This window comes from Ovis canadensis, chromosome 20 (genome assembly GCF_042477335.2).
Source record: "Ovis canadensis isolate MfBH-ARS-UI-01 breed Bighorn chromosome 20, ARS-UI_OviCan_v2, whole genome shotgun sequence".
Lineage (NCBI taxonomy): Eukaryota > Metazoa > Chordata > Mammalia > Artiodactyla > Bovidae > Ovis > Ovis canadensis.
The window spans coordinates 23,371,266-23,386,915 of record NC_091264.1 but is presented as its reverse complement, the minus strand read 5'-3'; the positions used below and the strand labels follow the sequence as shown (position 1 = coordinate 23,386,915).

Genomic DNA, 15,650 nt, shown 5'->3' with positions numbered 1-15,650 from the left:
ATTGATTATTTAATATTTTTTTGGCTCCACTGTGTGGCTTGTGGGATCTTACTACTCCAACCAGGGGTTGAACCTGGGCCCCAGCAAAGACAGTGCTGAGTCCTAACCCGGCAGGGGAGCCCCTCCTGTCAGTCATCGCTGGCTCTCCCTGGAGGTGTTAATTCTTCAATGCCTCGTCCAAATGGCAAAGAGGGCTTTTGTGGCCAGAGAGCCTCAGAAGAGCAGCAGATACTGGCAGTTGGAGATTGGGCTGTGTGTGTATTAGACGCTTAGTCGTGTCTGACTCTTTGCGACCCCGTGGACTCTACCCCGCCAGGCTCCTCTAGTCCGTGGGGATTCTCCAGGCAAGAATACTGGAGTGGGTTGCTATTTTCTTCTCCAGGAGATTGGGCTGGTGTGTCTCAAAATGGCAAGGGGTCGTGGGCACCCATTCTTTCTCAAATGCACAGCTGTGAGAGTCCCCCTTAGGGGGGTGTGAATCCTGGTGCTGCCGCTTTCCTAGCCGTGTGACCTTGGGCAGGTCATCTCTTAAAGCCTCAGTTTCCTCATCTGTAAAGTGGGAATCGTACTACCCACTCCCATCCCTTGATCCCCATCCTGAGCACAGTTGCCTTGCTCACAGTTTCCTGGGGAAGGCGGGGGAAGTGGTCTGCAGGAAGCACAGGAAGGTGGCCTGTGGCCTGCCCCCTACCTGAGCGAGACAGGGGTCACTGAGCGGGCGTCTCTGCAGCTGTCAAGGCCTGTGGGAGGGCAGCGCCTGCCTCCCTCCTCTTCTCCTGGCCCCTCCCTGGGAGCCTGAAGAACAGGGTTTGGGGATTAAAGCTGTAAACAAGGCAGATGTGGCATCTGTCTTCTTGACAGCTCTGCCAGCCAGGTGATGGCTGAGTGGAGGAAGGTCTGGTTTATGAGGAGACAGGAGAATTTACTGCCTGCTGCTCCTGGGGGCTGGGAGCTGTGAGAGGGAGGGGGGCCGTGTGGCCACTGGGGATGTGTGGGGAGATGCCAATCACCCAGCCTGTGTTAGCAGCAGTAACAATAGCAACAGCTGATATTTATATAGCGTGTATTACATGTAAATTTCTGCTGTGATATTTTGCATTTACTCTTCACAGCAACCCATTTTACAGATGAGGAAAGTGAAAGCGTAGCCGCTCAGTCGTGTCTGCCTCTGTGACCCCATGGACTATAGCCCGCCAGGGTTCTCTTCCATGGAATTCTCTAGGCAAGAATACTGGAGTAGATTGCCATTCCCTTCTCCAGGGGATCTTTCCAACCCAGCTGTCGAACCTGGGCCTCCCACATCGCGGACAGATTCTTCACCATTTGAGCCACAGTGGAAGCAAAGGAAACCTGAGGTGCAGAGAGGCTAAAGATTTTCCCAAGATCATTCAGGAGTAAATAGCAGAGCTGGGATTTGAACCCTGGCCATCTGGCTCCAGGGATGTCCTGCCTCAGGCCAGCTGATGTCCCATCCCCAGGGCCCTCCTGGCTATTCCAGCCTGGCTTTGACAGTTTTTTTTCACCTCTACACTCCTAAGGGAACTGGGGAGAGGAAGGAAGACCCGCATATGGGATTACCTACTATGCGCCAGGCTGTGCCACGCAGTAGGGGAGCTCACGTTTGCTCAAGCCATCAGCCGTGTGGTGGCCAGAGGGGTCCTGAGCCCTTCCCCTCTGTACTGTTGCTCACTTGTTCAACTGGCGTTTTCTCAGGCTGGCTGTGTCCCCAGCCCTGTGCTGGGCTCTAGGAGGGGAACGGACCTGCCCCGTGGAGCTCCCCCTGCAGGTGGGAGACTGTATGGCCTTGCGGATAATGTACACCATAGTGTGGTCCCAGTAGTCAGAGCCAAGGGCCTTCGGAGGGCTTAATCCTGGGACAGGAGAAGACAGATCCAGGAGGAGGCCTGATCTCAGAGAGACTGAGAGTGCTGGGAGGCCAGGGATGTGGCATTTTTAAATCAGGAGGTCCGAAGTCCTCACTGAGAAGGTAACCGGGAAAGAACCTGCCAGGCAGAAAGTACCGCATGTGCAAAGGCCTTGAGGTAGGCTCAGGCCTGGCAGATTGCGGGAGCAGCGAGGAGGCCCACGTGGCTAACGCAGAGGGCAACAGGTAGCAGCCGAGGTCCGAGGGTAGGGTGGGGTGACACTGTGTGTGTGTGGGGCCTGGTTGGCCATTAGTAAGGTTTTAGTCATTATTAACACAGAATGAGACAAAGCCACGGCAGGGTTTGGAAAAGGATTAGCGTGATAAGACTTATGTAATAATGGGCTCATTCTGGCTGCCTTCCGGAGCAGAGCCAGAGATGAGTTCGGGGCTGTAGGCTGAGGTGGGAGGTGGAGGGAACCTGGAGCAGGTGGTGGCGTGGGGATGGTGAGGAGTCTGATTCTTTATCAGTTTTGCAGTGTGGCTGCAGAGTTTGCTAAAGGATTTGCGGTGAGAGAAAGATGACAGAAAATCAAGGAGGACGCTGAGGTTCTTGGCTCTACTTTGAGTTGCGGGGGGAGCATGGAGAGTCAGGCTGAGTCATGGGGAGATTCCTTGGAGAGGTGGGTGCAAAACCCAGGCTGAAGTCGGTCAGGAGGAAAACGGAGAAATTGATGACGAGTAAGTGAGTAAGGACCGCTCTTCTGGGAAGTTTTGTTGTAAACAGAGAGAGAGAGAGATGCTAGCTGGGGAAACAGTGGGGTCAGGAGAGGGTTTTGTTTGTTTAAATGGGAGAAATTAGAGCATATTTGTATGTTTCCAGCAAAGATCCAGCAGAGGAAAATCTGGAAGCTGCTGGCGGGAGAGGGAGCATGGCTGGGTGATGGGGGAGAAGGGACATCCACGCAAGGGCTGGCTGTGACTGTGGCCCCCTAGCTCTGGGGTGGGCTGGGGGTGGATGTTGAGGTCTCAGAACCAGTAAGGGGCAGAGAAGGGCCTTCCCTGGGAGCTGGCCTGTCCAGGTGCCAAGTGTGGACTCTGCTACACATGTCACTCTATTCTAAGGGTCCCTGGAGCTACCCTCATTTCAGACAAGCCAACTAAAGCCCAGAGATACTATGCAACTCAGCCCATAAGAGGCTGTATTGGGGTGGGGAGGGGGACAGTGTTTCAAGCTGCTCCCATCTGGCTGGACATCCACGTCCTGTTTCTTGAACTTGGGTCTGTGGACATCTGGGGATACATTCTTTGTTTTGTTTGTTTGCTTTTAAAAAGTCATTTCTTTGGTGGTGCTGGGTCTTAGATGTGGTAGGTGAGGTCCTTTAGTTGCAGCACGTGGGATCCAGTTCCCTGACCCGGAGTCGAACCTGGGTCCCCTTCACTGGGAGCTCGAAGTCTTAACCACTGGACCACCAGGGAAGACCCTGGGGATACATTCTTTGCTCTGTTTGCTTTTTAAAAATCATTTATTTGGCGACGCCAGGTCTTAGCTGTGGCACGTGGGGTCCTTTAATTGCAGCATGTGGGTCTAGTTCCCTGACCTGGGATCGAACCTCCCTCCACTGGGAGCTCGGAGTCTTAGCCACTGGACCACCAGGGAAGACCCTGGGGATACGTTCTTGAGGTCAGACTCTCAGGGACCCACCAGTTCCTTGACGATTCCTGAACTTTGCATTTTCATTCAGTGGCCATCCAGAAGTGGTCTTTACTGATTGTGAAGACAGCTTCTCTGCTCCTGTGATTATTTGCGGTTGGAAGCCAGTGTCACCGCCAGGATTTCAGCTTCTGATGTGTTTTCACCCTGGGATCTTCCTGGGACAGAGCCATCTTCCCTCAGAAGGGGACTGAGGCTGGCTCAAGGTTGGGGAGCCCTGGGCTGTACCACCCATGAGAGCCCCAAGGGGAGCACCTGGGAGGGAGTCAGGAGCTCCCCCCTGCCTTCACCTCCCTGCCCCGAAGGTGCTGACCGTTAAGGGCCCGTGAGGCACTAGGGCTAGCTCAGGGTTCCCTGGGATGAGGGCTGACACAGAGCTGAGGCCAAGTTTGGGAGAACAGACCTGGAGTAGAGGGAACCACGCTGAGTTGTTTAGAGGTCCCCTAACCAGAAAGTCCCTTTGACAGCAAGGAGATCAAACCAGTCAATCTTAAGGGAGATCAGCCTTGAATATTCATTGGAAGGACTGATGCTAGAACTGAAATTCCGGTATTTTGGTCATCTGATCCCAACAGACAGCTCATTGGTAAAACCCCTGATGCTGGGAAAGATTGAGGACAGAAGGAGAGGAGGTTGTTGGGATGAGATGGCTGGACAGCATCACTGATGCGCTGAACATGAACTTGGGCCTGGGAGACGGTGAGGGACAGGGGGGCCTTGCGTGCTGCAGTCCATGGGGTTGCAAAGAGCCAGACATGGTTGGGCAACTGAACCACAGCAACAACAGGAAAGCAGGTGGCTTGGTGGAGGTTGAAAGTTCAAGGGGAGGGGCTGGCAGCCACGGTGGGGTGGGTGGGGCTGAAGAGCAAGGGTGCTACCGCAGACGAGGACGGTGAGCCTGCTGTGTGACTTGGGGGTGCCGAGCAGGCCCAGGTGATAGAGCAGGACATGGGGGTAGGGCTTGGGGACCCTAAGAAAAACCTGCGTGTTCCTGGGAGGTAGAGTCAGGAAAGAGGGGGAGTGGCCAGAAAGGACGGGTGTCAGCTTCCTCCCCTACCCCTGTATCAGTGGACAAGCTGACCTGGGCCCTCTCCGTGGGGTGGGCACCCTAGGCTCATCTCGTGAGGGGGCGGGGAGAATCAGCATATGCCAGGCTGCATGCAGAGGGGCAGCCGGGCTGGGTGGAGGCCTCGGGCAGTGGGGAGTTATCCCTTGGGGGAGTGTGTGTTAGGAGAGGAAAAGGGAAGCTTAGAGAACAATACATACATGATATGAGGTTGTGTGTCTTATTGATAGATCTGTGCCTCCTTGAATCCTATCAGTGACCCCACAAAGTAAGCATGATTACCCTGGATTCTCATCTAGGGGTATAAGTGTTGCTTAACCCGGTCATAGGGCTGGTCCAGGGCAGAGCCATGCACCAGCTCTCCCTGGGGGATCCTGGGACCCTCCTATCCTGCTCCCTGAAAGTTTGCCTGATGGATAAAAACCAGTGTGGATGTTGGCCTGTCTGTACGTAGATGCCAGTGTACAGATCTGTAGATATGAGCGGTATGTCCACATACCTATGTCAGTTACCCATGTGGACTTGAATCTGGGGGTGTGGACGCTGAGGTGTCCCCCTGGCAGCCCCCTAGCACCACTTTGCCAGTGGGATGAGCGCCCCGGGAGCAGCCCTTGGCTTTGCCAGTGGGATGAGCGCCCCGGGAGCAGCCCTTGGCCTTCAGCTGGCAGGGGTGGGGCTGTGTGTTCCCTCAGATGGGCCACCCCGAGGCCTAGGCCCCGCCGTTCTCTGGAGCCTCCGTGGGCAAGCCTCACACCTGGCATTGGTGCCCTCCCTTCATGCCCTCGTCTCACTTCCTTACCCCTGACTTGTGCTTTCAGCATCACCTCCAGATAAAATGCTGTGCTCACATCCTTGTCAGGACCTTTTGTGGGGCTTCTCGGCCGGCAGTGAGGCTGAATAACTGCATACCTGCGGAGGCGCTATGCTAACTGTAGCTGTGTCTATAGAGCATGTGTTTATGCGGCCGGTTCTGTTTCTGTACTTTTGGATGTGGATGTGTGTATAGAGATGTGCATAGATGCAGGCACGCTTGTGTTGTGACTCTACATGTGCAGATGTGAAAATGTGTGAGTGTATATGTGGTTAATTTGCCACACCTTTCTGTGAGGAAGTGTGTGTGTGTGTGTGTGTGTGTGTGTGTGTGTGTGTACACGTGAGCCTAGACCTCAGGAGGAATGTGGCTGGGTGGGGTGAGTTTTGAGGAGGTGAGGGGGGAGACCGGGAGGAGCTATGGTTATTTCAACCTTGAAAACTCATTTCGATTACAATTTACAACCTGCAGACAAAGGCTGCAGTCGCCGTAGTAACCGCAGCTGTGGGGGTTTTGACGCGGGGAAAATCCTTTCACTGACGGTTCTGGGGCTGGCTGTCACCCGTGGCCGAGCCAAACGCCTCTCTGGCTCACTGTGCCTCGGGACACAATTAGGACATCTTCAAACTGTCGCTGCTGCTATTGCTGCCGTGTGTCCGGAATTCTTCTCCAGGAGCTCTCGGAAGTCTGTCTTGCTTCTTCCCAGAGCTGTGATTCCCCCACCTTGGCCTGGGGGTCCCTCCCTCCCCACCGACAAGAGGGGGTTCTCTGACCCCAGCTTCCCTCCACAGCCCCCTGCCTCCTCTAGCCCTGCAGACAGGGATGCTTGGCTCCTGCTTAGGTCTGGTCAGACGCCCCAGAGAAGGGGAAGGAGGCCAATCAGGATGGATGGAGGGAGAAGAAGGAGGGGACAGTTCAGGGTGGCAGACACTCTTTGGAAGCCAGAGAGATCTAGGTTCCAGTCCCAGTCACTCACCGGCCAGGCCAGTCCCCAGGTGTGTAGGAACACCTGCTGGTGGTCAGGATTCTCACAAGCCTCGGGATTGCCCTCGACTACCTGCAAACCTCCTCCTCTGTGAGGGCGGCCGGTCTGGCCTGCCTCTCAGAGGCTCAGGGCAAAGGAAGCATCGGGCACGCTACAGAATTATTTGCTGGAGTCAAGGGTGTACAGAGAGCCTCACTGGTTACGGGTGCAGCTTCCAACATTCAGGACAGCGCGTCTTGACCTGGTTTAACTTGTGTTTGTGACCCCTGCCCCCTCCCCCAAAGGGAGCACACTTAGGGTCTGTCATTGTTGCTTCTTGTGGGGCTTCGGGGAGGAGCCTTGTGTGTGTGAGACGGAGTGTGTGTAGGGGGCAGACTCAAGGCCTGCCACTCCCGCACAAATAAGGACCCTTTGCAGGGCGCCTCACTGCCCTGTTATCTCCTTTGTCATTGGGGTCAGACTTGAGACAAAAGTCAGCCATGTGAAAGTGTGTTGGGGAATCTCCAGAAATTGATGGCTGGCCCTGTGGTAACTCTGGGGGTGGGGGGGTGGATCCCGAGGGGCTGTGCTCCAGGGCCGCTGACAGCCCACAGGACCCCGGAGCCAGGCAGAGGTGGGCCCCCCTGGGGAGGGGCTCCTGTGAGATCATCTGCACTCCATGTGTGACCCCAGTGAGATCATGTGGTCCCGGACCTGCATGGCCCAGGGATGCATGCTTCAGCTGGACCGCTAAGGGGGACCCCTGGGAAGCCGGAAGTGGAGAGGCAGAGGGCAGCTCTGCCAGAGGGCAGCTCCACCAGGGTGCCTTACCCGGCGTGTCCTTGGCCTGGGGAGAGCCCTGCCCCCTCTCTGCGGTGGCCGCAGCCGCCCCCTCCATCCCGGTTAATAATTCAGTCTCTCATCTGTATGAAATGAGGGCTTGATGGGAGCTCTGGGGGCGTGGAACGGCGGGATGCAGACAGAGGACGGGACCCGGGGGCCGGGGGTGAGGGAAGGGCCCGCAGCTGGGGCTTTCCGCACAACCCTATCCCAGCCTCTTCTGTCACCCTCTGGGAGCAAGATTGTCCCTTGAGCTTCCCTCTTGGCTACTGGAACCTGTGATCAGAAGCCTTGAACAAGAGGGCAGGCTGCTGAGGCCGGAGAACCTGCCTCTCCCATCCATTCACCTGTTGCTCCATGGCTGAGAGACAGCTTTGCCTGTTGGCACAGCTCTGCCTTCCCCGGAGCTCCGAGGCGGGCGGGGCTTAGACCCCTCTGTGCCCACGTGTTTAACGCCCTTCTGCAGCGCTTGGCAAGCACCTGGCCTCTGTGTGACCTGTTGCGAACGTAGACCCATTTATCCTCATGGGGGCCCTGTCCCGACCCTATGAGCTAAGCACCATCAGCATCCTCATCTTGCAGTCTAGGAAACTGAAGCCCACCAGGTGAGGTGGCAGGTCCAAGGTCGTAGCTAGACGATGTGTTCAAGCTGGGGTTCCTGCCCAGACAGTCTGGTGCGAATGCAGTGCAGCGGGTAGCCAAGGGCTCAGCCTTGAAGACCACCCTGTCTCCAGCCCACGCTGGAGGCCACGCTGCAGAAGCTGTGGTATGTCTGGAGCCAGCAGTTCCCCCAGAGCCAGCCGGGAATCTTCCCCTGAACTGTCCGCTCTGGGTGCTGGGGGCCTCCGGTCTGTGACCCCGAGGTTAGGGCACTGGAGTCGGGCTCTGACCTTGGCCACAGTCTCTTGGTGGCCAACATAGGAACAGGAGACGTGCCACCAGCTCCACGGCAGCCCTGGGCAGCAGGGCTCAGTGAGCATGAATTAGCTAAAACTAGAGGAACTTACTTAGGGTGACCTGTGGATCCCTGAGGCCTCAACCTGGCTCCCACATGACACCCGTTGAAGTCCCAGGCCCGTGCCCCTTGGGGTGCCACTCACCCTGCTGGCTGCTGGGGAATTACCTCTGTAAGATGTGGTCCTGGCCCTCTAGCAGGGAGGCATGGGTGTGTGTCTGTGTGTGTTTAAGGGTTAATTTCATCATCCTGGCGGTGAGGGAGGAGGCTGCCAGGCAGGCTGTGTGTGGGGCTGTGGGCTTGGGAGGGGAAGCTGGGGTCCCTAGCAGCCTGCCCATGCTCCCCCTTCCTCTCCTCTGCTGTCCCCCATCCTCAACTCAGAGCTCCTGCCCCTCCACCACTTTCCTGCCCTCCCCACTGCGATCCGCCTCTTACAGTCACTCAGGCGTACAGGCTGGGGGCTGGAGCACCTGGTCAAATCCACTCTGTGTGGTCCTGGGAACCAGGGAGCTTTTCTGTGCCGCAGTGTTTTCATCTCTGTAGAAATGAACGGGGATCATTACCTCATAGCATTGCTGTGATTATCTGATGACTTCCATACATAAAGAGCTTAAAACAGCGCCTGACGCAGAGTAGATGCTCCTTAGAAGTTAGCAGCCTGTATTCTCCATCCTCATTACGGCCCAGGCCTGGGGCTCCTCCTCCTCCAGAAAGTCTTGCTGGCCTGCTCTAGCCCCGCGGCCTCTGTAGCCCAGCTTAGAAGCCCTCTCTTCTGAGCACTTAAGCACCATAATAACGTGGCTTGGTCAGCTCCTCTGTGCCACGGGTTTTCTGTAACTCATCTCGTATACAGCACTTCTGTGGGGCAAGATGATGACCTTTTTACTGACAAGACATCGAGGCCTCAGGTAGCCAGAGAGTTTGTACAGGAGCTGGAGCAGAGTGCTTGGGTGTGTCCAGCGCCCAGGGGGTGAGGACGGGAGGCCTGGTGCCCTAGGGAGCCACTGCTGTTTGCAGTGAGAAGGTGGTGCAGTGGGTTCCCCGTTTTGCAAAGCTCACTCACCCTGGCTAAGGGGGGGGGTCACTGACAAGGGGGAGAAGTGGGTAGGGGGGTCATTGACAGGGGGAGGGGTGGGTGGGGGATCAGTGACAAGGGGGAGGAGTGGGTGGGGGGTCACTGACAGTGGGGAGGGGTGGGTGGCAATGATGGTGATTTCTGATGTCTGGGGCATCTAGAAGCCACTGAGGGCATCAGGTGTCCTGAAGCCTGAGGGACCTGTGGCCAGCCCCTCACCCTCTCTGGGCCTCAATTTCCCACCCCCTGTACCCCGTGGTGGGGCAGCAGCCCCTGGTTGGTGGCTGCCCATGGCTGAGCTGCTGTAGGGCATCACTGCCCTCATCCGCAGACGCAGTTTCTGCCCTGGTGACTTCCCAGCTCACACAGGGTCCAGCCGTACAGTCACGAGGGCAGTGGGCCCTCAGGACCATCCCCCAGGCGCCCCCAGGAGACCATCCCCTGGGATGATGAAGCTAGCCCTGGGCCTAGGGCCAGAGACCCGGCTGTATCCTGGGGGGGCCACTGTGGTTCCCGCCGCGCATCTGTGAGCGCTCATGGGCCTCGCGGGCACTCCTGCCCTGAACATTTTCGTTGCAGACCGGGAGCGCATCGGGCAGGACTCGGCGTATGAGCAGGAGGGGAAGGTGCAGTTTGTGATCGACGCTGTGTACGCCATGGGCCATGCGCTGCACGCCATGCACCGGGACCTGTGTCCGGGCCGCGTGGGGCTCTGCCCGCGCATGGACCCTGTGGACGGCACCCAGCTGCTCAAGTACATCCGCAATGTCAATTTCTCAGGTGGGGGCACCGCTCAACCCTGGGGAAGGGGTCCCGGGGCCCCATGGGGTGGGAGTGGGGGAGCCTCTTCAGATGCTTCCAGGGAGTGAACACCCCCCGAGATGTTCCATGCAGAGGTGTTGCTGCCCAGGGCTCACGCTCCTCCCTGTCTCTGGGCAAAGGCTCAGCAAAGAAACGGAGGGTGTGACCCCCATGCCCCCCCCAGGCATTGCGGGGAACCCTGTGACTTTCAATGAGGACGGAGATGCACCGGGGCGCTACGACATCTACCAGTACCAGCTGCGTAACGGCTCTGCCGAGTACAAGGTCATTGGCTCCTGGACGGACCACCTGCATCTCCGGGTAAGTGCCCAGCAGGAGGGCAGGGTATGTGGCAGGGGAGAGGGCACCCCGCCCCTGGAGGGGAGCCCTGATGCCTGGGTTTGGTGCTGCCGAGTTGGGGCTTCCTTCCGTCAGAGGGCCCTGAGCCCCCAAACTCCAGAACAGAAGAGCAGGGCAGCTGGGCTCCCGCCCTCCCTGCCCCTGTCCTTCCCCGTTGCCTGGGCCCTCCTGCCTGCTCCCCTCACAGGGCAAACCCTGCAGACAGATGAATTCACACTGGGGTGCAGGGGCTCAGAGTCTTGGGGTTGGGGGTGGGGATGGGGAGAAAGGTGAGGAGGGAGAGGGCTGTGTCTGGACAGAGGAGGATGAAAAGAGCACAGTCATGCAGTGGGGTTCTGCTGGAGGGAAGCTGTTTGAGAATGACTCCATCAAACCACATGAGAAGGCCATCATCTTTCTCGGTGGCATGAAGGGGCTTCTCCTGGGTCCCCAGCCACGCTGTTCCAGGTCATGGCTGTCCCAGGGACTCGGGATCTCCCTCCTGCCCTCGATGTCCCCGGCTACGAATAATGCCATGTTTTGGGGATAAAAGGGACCTGTGATTGGTGCCCCAAGGTGGTGCCTGTGGACTGACTGGTCCCCTCTCTGGGTGGAGGGTGAGCCGCATGCGGGGTGGGCGCAGCGTGACGTCCAGGTGGACCGGACAGGCTCGGGAGGCCCAGATCTGGGAGAGTCACATCACATCCCCGCCTTCCGTCCCTGTAAGCGTCTCTTTCTGCGAGTCCTGGAGCTCTTCAGGGCACCCTCTGCCCATGATCTCATTTATCCCCAACAATCTTTCAAATCAGAAGGAATATCTGTGGAAACCCGGCCCTAGGGAGGTTCCAAAGGCCACACAGCGTGTTGGGGAGAGAGCCTGTTCCTACAGTGATGCTCCTTGGGCAGCTGAGTGGAGACAGACGGACAGAACAGAGCGAGTGGGAGCAGTGTGGGCAGGGTGGGACCCCAGCCCAGATGGAGGCCTGTCTCGTTCAGATCCAACGTAGCGGGGAGGGGCAGGACCTCCATTCACTGGCAGTGGCAGGCAGCTCATCCTATGGAGCACCCGCTGTGACGGCTCTTGTTCTTATCAAGTTACCTTACTGTAGAGATGCCAGCCCTGCAGGGCGGGCACTGTTTTCACCCCATTCTGCAGGCAAGGTAAGTGAAGGCAGGCCTGAGGGGTGGGAGTGATTCCTGGGTCCCCTCCCCAGGAATCCAAGCCCCTCCATCAGCCTGGAGCGGGCGGGAGGGAGGCGGTGATGCAGGACCGGTCCTCAACTGCCGCACCTTCCCCGTCCCTCCCGAGGGCTCTCGCTCGGGTGGCCAGAGCTCACTGCTTCTTGGAGACTCCACCACGATTCACTGGCCCCACCTTGGGCCAGCCCTGGGCTGGGGGCTGCAGACAGCAAGGAAGTAACTCAAAGGCCCTGTCCTCCTGGGGCTGATGCTCTGGAGAAGCAGACAGAAATTCCAAGTGGAAGCCGCCGTAAGTCACAGAGGGCTCTGGTGGCCTTGCATCTGCTGTCTTTGGATCAGGCGGGACAACAAAGGCTCAGAGAGGCTGAGGTGTTTGCTCAGGGGCACACAGCCAGCTAGCGACAGAACTGTGATCCCAACATTTGATCTCACTCACTGCTCTTTCCACTGGAGCCGCAGTTTTCTGGAACACCCCCCATCCCCCTGGATCCCTGGGTCCCCCCTGCAGCATCACAGGTCTGGTGCCCAGAGATTGTCCTGCCCTCTTGTTCCTGTGGGATGGTAGTTGGCCCTGGTCACTGCTGTGCTCATTGGCTTTTAGGGGATGGTCATGCCCAGAGCCACAAGGCGAATTTCCTCGAGATTTTTGTCCCCATCTATCATGAAGCCATCTTTGGATTCTCCACCCTGCCTACTCCAGCCCACCTCACTCACCCTTTTTCTCAGCTCTAAAATCCTCCCTTCAGCCCCAAACCAACTGGCTATTCCTTCTCCTGGAGTGAGCTCCCAGAGCAAAGGGCCTGCTGTTCTCCAAGCGTGAAAGTGATAGTCGTTCAGTCGTGTCTGACTCTGTGACCCTCTGGACTGTAGCCCACCAGGCTCCTCTGTCCATGGGGATTCTCTAGGCAAGAACACTGGAGTGGGTTGCCGTGCCCTCCTCCAGGGGGTCTTCCCAACCCAGGGATTGAACCCAGGTCTCCTGCATTGCAGACACTTTACCTTCTGAGCCACAGGGGAAGTCCCAAAGCCATTCTCTAAGCATGACCCTTCCTAAGAGCTGATGCTTGGGATATGGCTCCCAAGTGTGGCCACGCTCCCTCTGCTTAGAGCCTGGAGCTCTTGGGGGCTCTCACTTACTTTGCAGAACTTTGTGACCCACTCAGTAGGGCATGCCAGCTTCTGCGGCTCCTTTGCCCGCAGCAGTTGTGTCTTCAGAGGCATGTAACAGAATGCACTCATTCAAAGTAAGGGGCAAGGAAACACCCCTGGGCACACAATGCAGGTTCTCTGATTGAACCTTGGTTCATTGTTCTCTGCTGAACCTGACTGCCTGTGCCACCCGGAGGCCCTGGAGGCTGAGCTACAGGGCAGTGCGTCTCCCCTTTGTGTGCGCACGCCAGTCACCTGTGGGGTTTAGTTAAAACTCAGATTCTGGGACTTCCCTGGCGGTCCGGTGGTTAAGATTTCGCTTTCCAATGCAGCGGATGAGGGTGCAGTCCCTGGTCAGGGAGCTAAAATCCTTCATGTCTCATGGCCAAAGAAATCCAGGACATGAAACAACAGAAGCAATTGTAACAAATTCAATAAAGACTTTACAAATGGCCCACATTAAAAATATATATATTAAAAGAAAAAAAACACTTGGATTCTGAGTCAGTAGGTCTGGGGTGGCCAAACATTAACATTTCCAACCCGCTCCTGGGTGACGCTGATGCCGCCAGTCGGGGACCACCGTGAGTAGCGAGGCCTCACAGGGCTGGACGTCTGGGCTGCTGGCTGTCCACTCTCTGTCCTGTGACTCTAGGCTGTCACGGCTGGTCTCTGTACGACCCTTGGGGGTTTTGTGTTGGAGCAGGATCCCCTGCAGGTCATCTAGGTCTAAATCGTGCCCGGGAGCTTATTTAAATGCAGCTGTTGGATTTGGTTGATCCTGGCAGGGCCAGCTGGGCAGCTGGATTTTAGCCATCTGACTGAGCGATTCAGACGCGAGGTTCCAGAGTGCCAGCTAGGGGGGCGGTCCAGGGCCCTGGGCAGCGTGTCCTGAGGCTGGCTCCCCCGCGCTGTCGTTGACAGATAGAGCGGATGCTCTGGCCGGGGAGCGGCCAGCAGCTGCCCCGCTCGGTCTGCAGCCTGCCCTGCCAGCCAGGTGAGCGGAAGAAGACGGTGAAGGGCATGCCCTGCTGCTGGCACTGTGAGCCCTGCACGGGGTACCAGTACCAGGTGGACCGCTACACCTGCAAGACCTGTCCCTACGACATGCGGCCCACGGAGAACCGCACGGGCTGCCGGCCGATCCCCATCATCAAGCTCGAGTGGGGCTCGCCCTGGGCCGTGCTGCCCCTCTTCCTGGCCGTGGCAGGCATCGCAGCCACGCTGTTCGTGGTGGTCACCTTCGTGCGCTACAACGACACGCCCATCGTCAAGGCCTCGGGCCGCGAGCTGAGCTACGTGCTGCTGGCCGGCATCTTCCTGTGCTACGCCACCACCTTCCTCATGATCGCCGAGCCCGACCTGGGCACCTGCTCTCTGCGCCGGGTCTTCCTGGGGCTCGGCATGAGCATCAGCTACGCGGCCCTGCTCACCAAGACCAACCGCATCTACCGCATCTTCGAGCAGGGCAAGCGGTCGGTCAGCGCCCCGCGCTTCATCAGCCCCGCCTCGCAGCTGGCCATCACCTTCAGCCTCATCTCCCTGCAGCTGCTGGGCATCTGCGTGTGGTTCGTGGTGGACCCGTCCCACTCGGTGGTGGACTTCCAGGACCAGCGGACACTGGACCCCCGCTTTGCCCGGGGGGTGCTCAAGTGCGACATCTCGGACCTGTCGCTCATCTGCCTGCTGGGCTACAGCATGCTGCTGATGGTCACGTGCACCGTGTACGCCATCAAGACGCGCGGCGTGCCCGAGACCTTCAACGAGGCCAAGCCCATCGGCTTCACCATGTACACCACCTGCATCGTCTGGCTCGCCTTCATCCCCATCTTCTTCGGCACCTCGCAGTCGGCCGACAAGGTGAGTCGTGGGGGTAGGCGGGGGGGCAGGCGGGAGGCGAGCAGGGGGCAGCCTCCCAGGGCTGGCCAGCCCCTCTGGACGTGCCTGCCTTCTCCGGCTCAGGTTTCTCTCCAGCGTTTGTGTCTCTCTTGCCTCCCTCCCTTCTCTTCTCCTGTCCTCTTCCTTTTCTCTCTGCGCCCCCCACCTCATCTCCTCTCTGTCCTTCCTGCTCCTTCCCACTCTCTCTCCACCCTCCACCTTCCCCGACTCTTCATCCTTGCCTCTCCCACCCCGTCCTTTCCTCCTCCCCGTCTCATTCCTGTCTCCCTCTCTCCTGTTTGCTCCTCTGGGATGCTGTGCGCTCTTTCATTCTTCATCTTTCTTTTTTCTGGCCGTGCCATGTGACTTAACAGGATTTTAGCTCCCTGACCAGGGATTGAACCCAGGCCTTTGGCAGTGAGAGTGTGCAGTTCTGACCGTTGGACGCTCAGGGAGTTCACACTCTTTTTTAGGCTCTCCTTTGTGTCTTTCCCTGCTCAGCCCAGCTTCCTTTCTGTCCATTCCTATCTTCCTCCCCCTCTCTCCGCCCTCCTTGCTGCCCTTGAGGAGCCCCAGGGGTCCCCGGGGTGGGTGACGTGTCGGGCGCTGGCTCCCTCCCTTTCCAGCCCCAAAGCTGCCCCAACGTCCAGGATCGGATCGGGAGCTCTGGCAGCGTCAGCTCAGGGCCCTTGCTCCGCCTGCTGGAGCTGCCGAAGGGCCGCCATCTGCTGGCTCTGCCAGGCTTTTGGGTCAGACACACACACCCCAAGGGCCCTGTGGACTCTGCCCACGTCACAGCCCCAGTGCTGCCTGGGTTCAGGGGTTTTATCTTGGAGGACTGGGAGTCCCTGAAGTCAGAGGCCAGAGATAGGGCGGATCAGGGGGACTGAGGACCCTACCTCCGGGTCTGACTGTGGGATCCTGGGCAAGCCAACTGGCCTCCACCTCAGCATCTTCACTGTAGAGTGGGCCATTCGCCTCATCTGCAGTCCTC

General features: G+C 58.1%; 1 protein-coding gene across 2 annotated transcripts in view; it reads left to right on the top strand.

Annotated features, from left to right (window-relative positions):
- GRM4 (glutamate metabotropic receptor 4) overlaps positions 1 to 15,650 on the top strand; it is a 103,545-nt gene that overhangs the window by 75,191 nt on the left and 12,704 nt on the right. For both annotated transcript variants that reach the window (XM_069564672.1, XM_069564671.1), the window contains 3 exons: positions 9,869 to 10,069; positions 10,275 to 10,411; positions 13,703 to 14,638. In XM_069564672.1, coding sequence (XP_069420773.1) covers positions 9,869 to 10,069; positions 10,275 to 10,411; positions 13,703 to 14,638 — 1,274 coding nt within the window. The remainder of the gene's footprint in view (positions 1 to 9,868; positions 10,070 to 10,274; positions 10,412 to 13,702; positions 14,639 to 15,650) is intronic.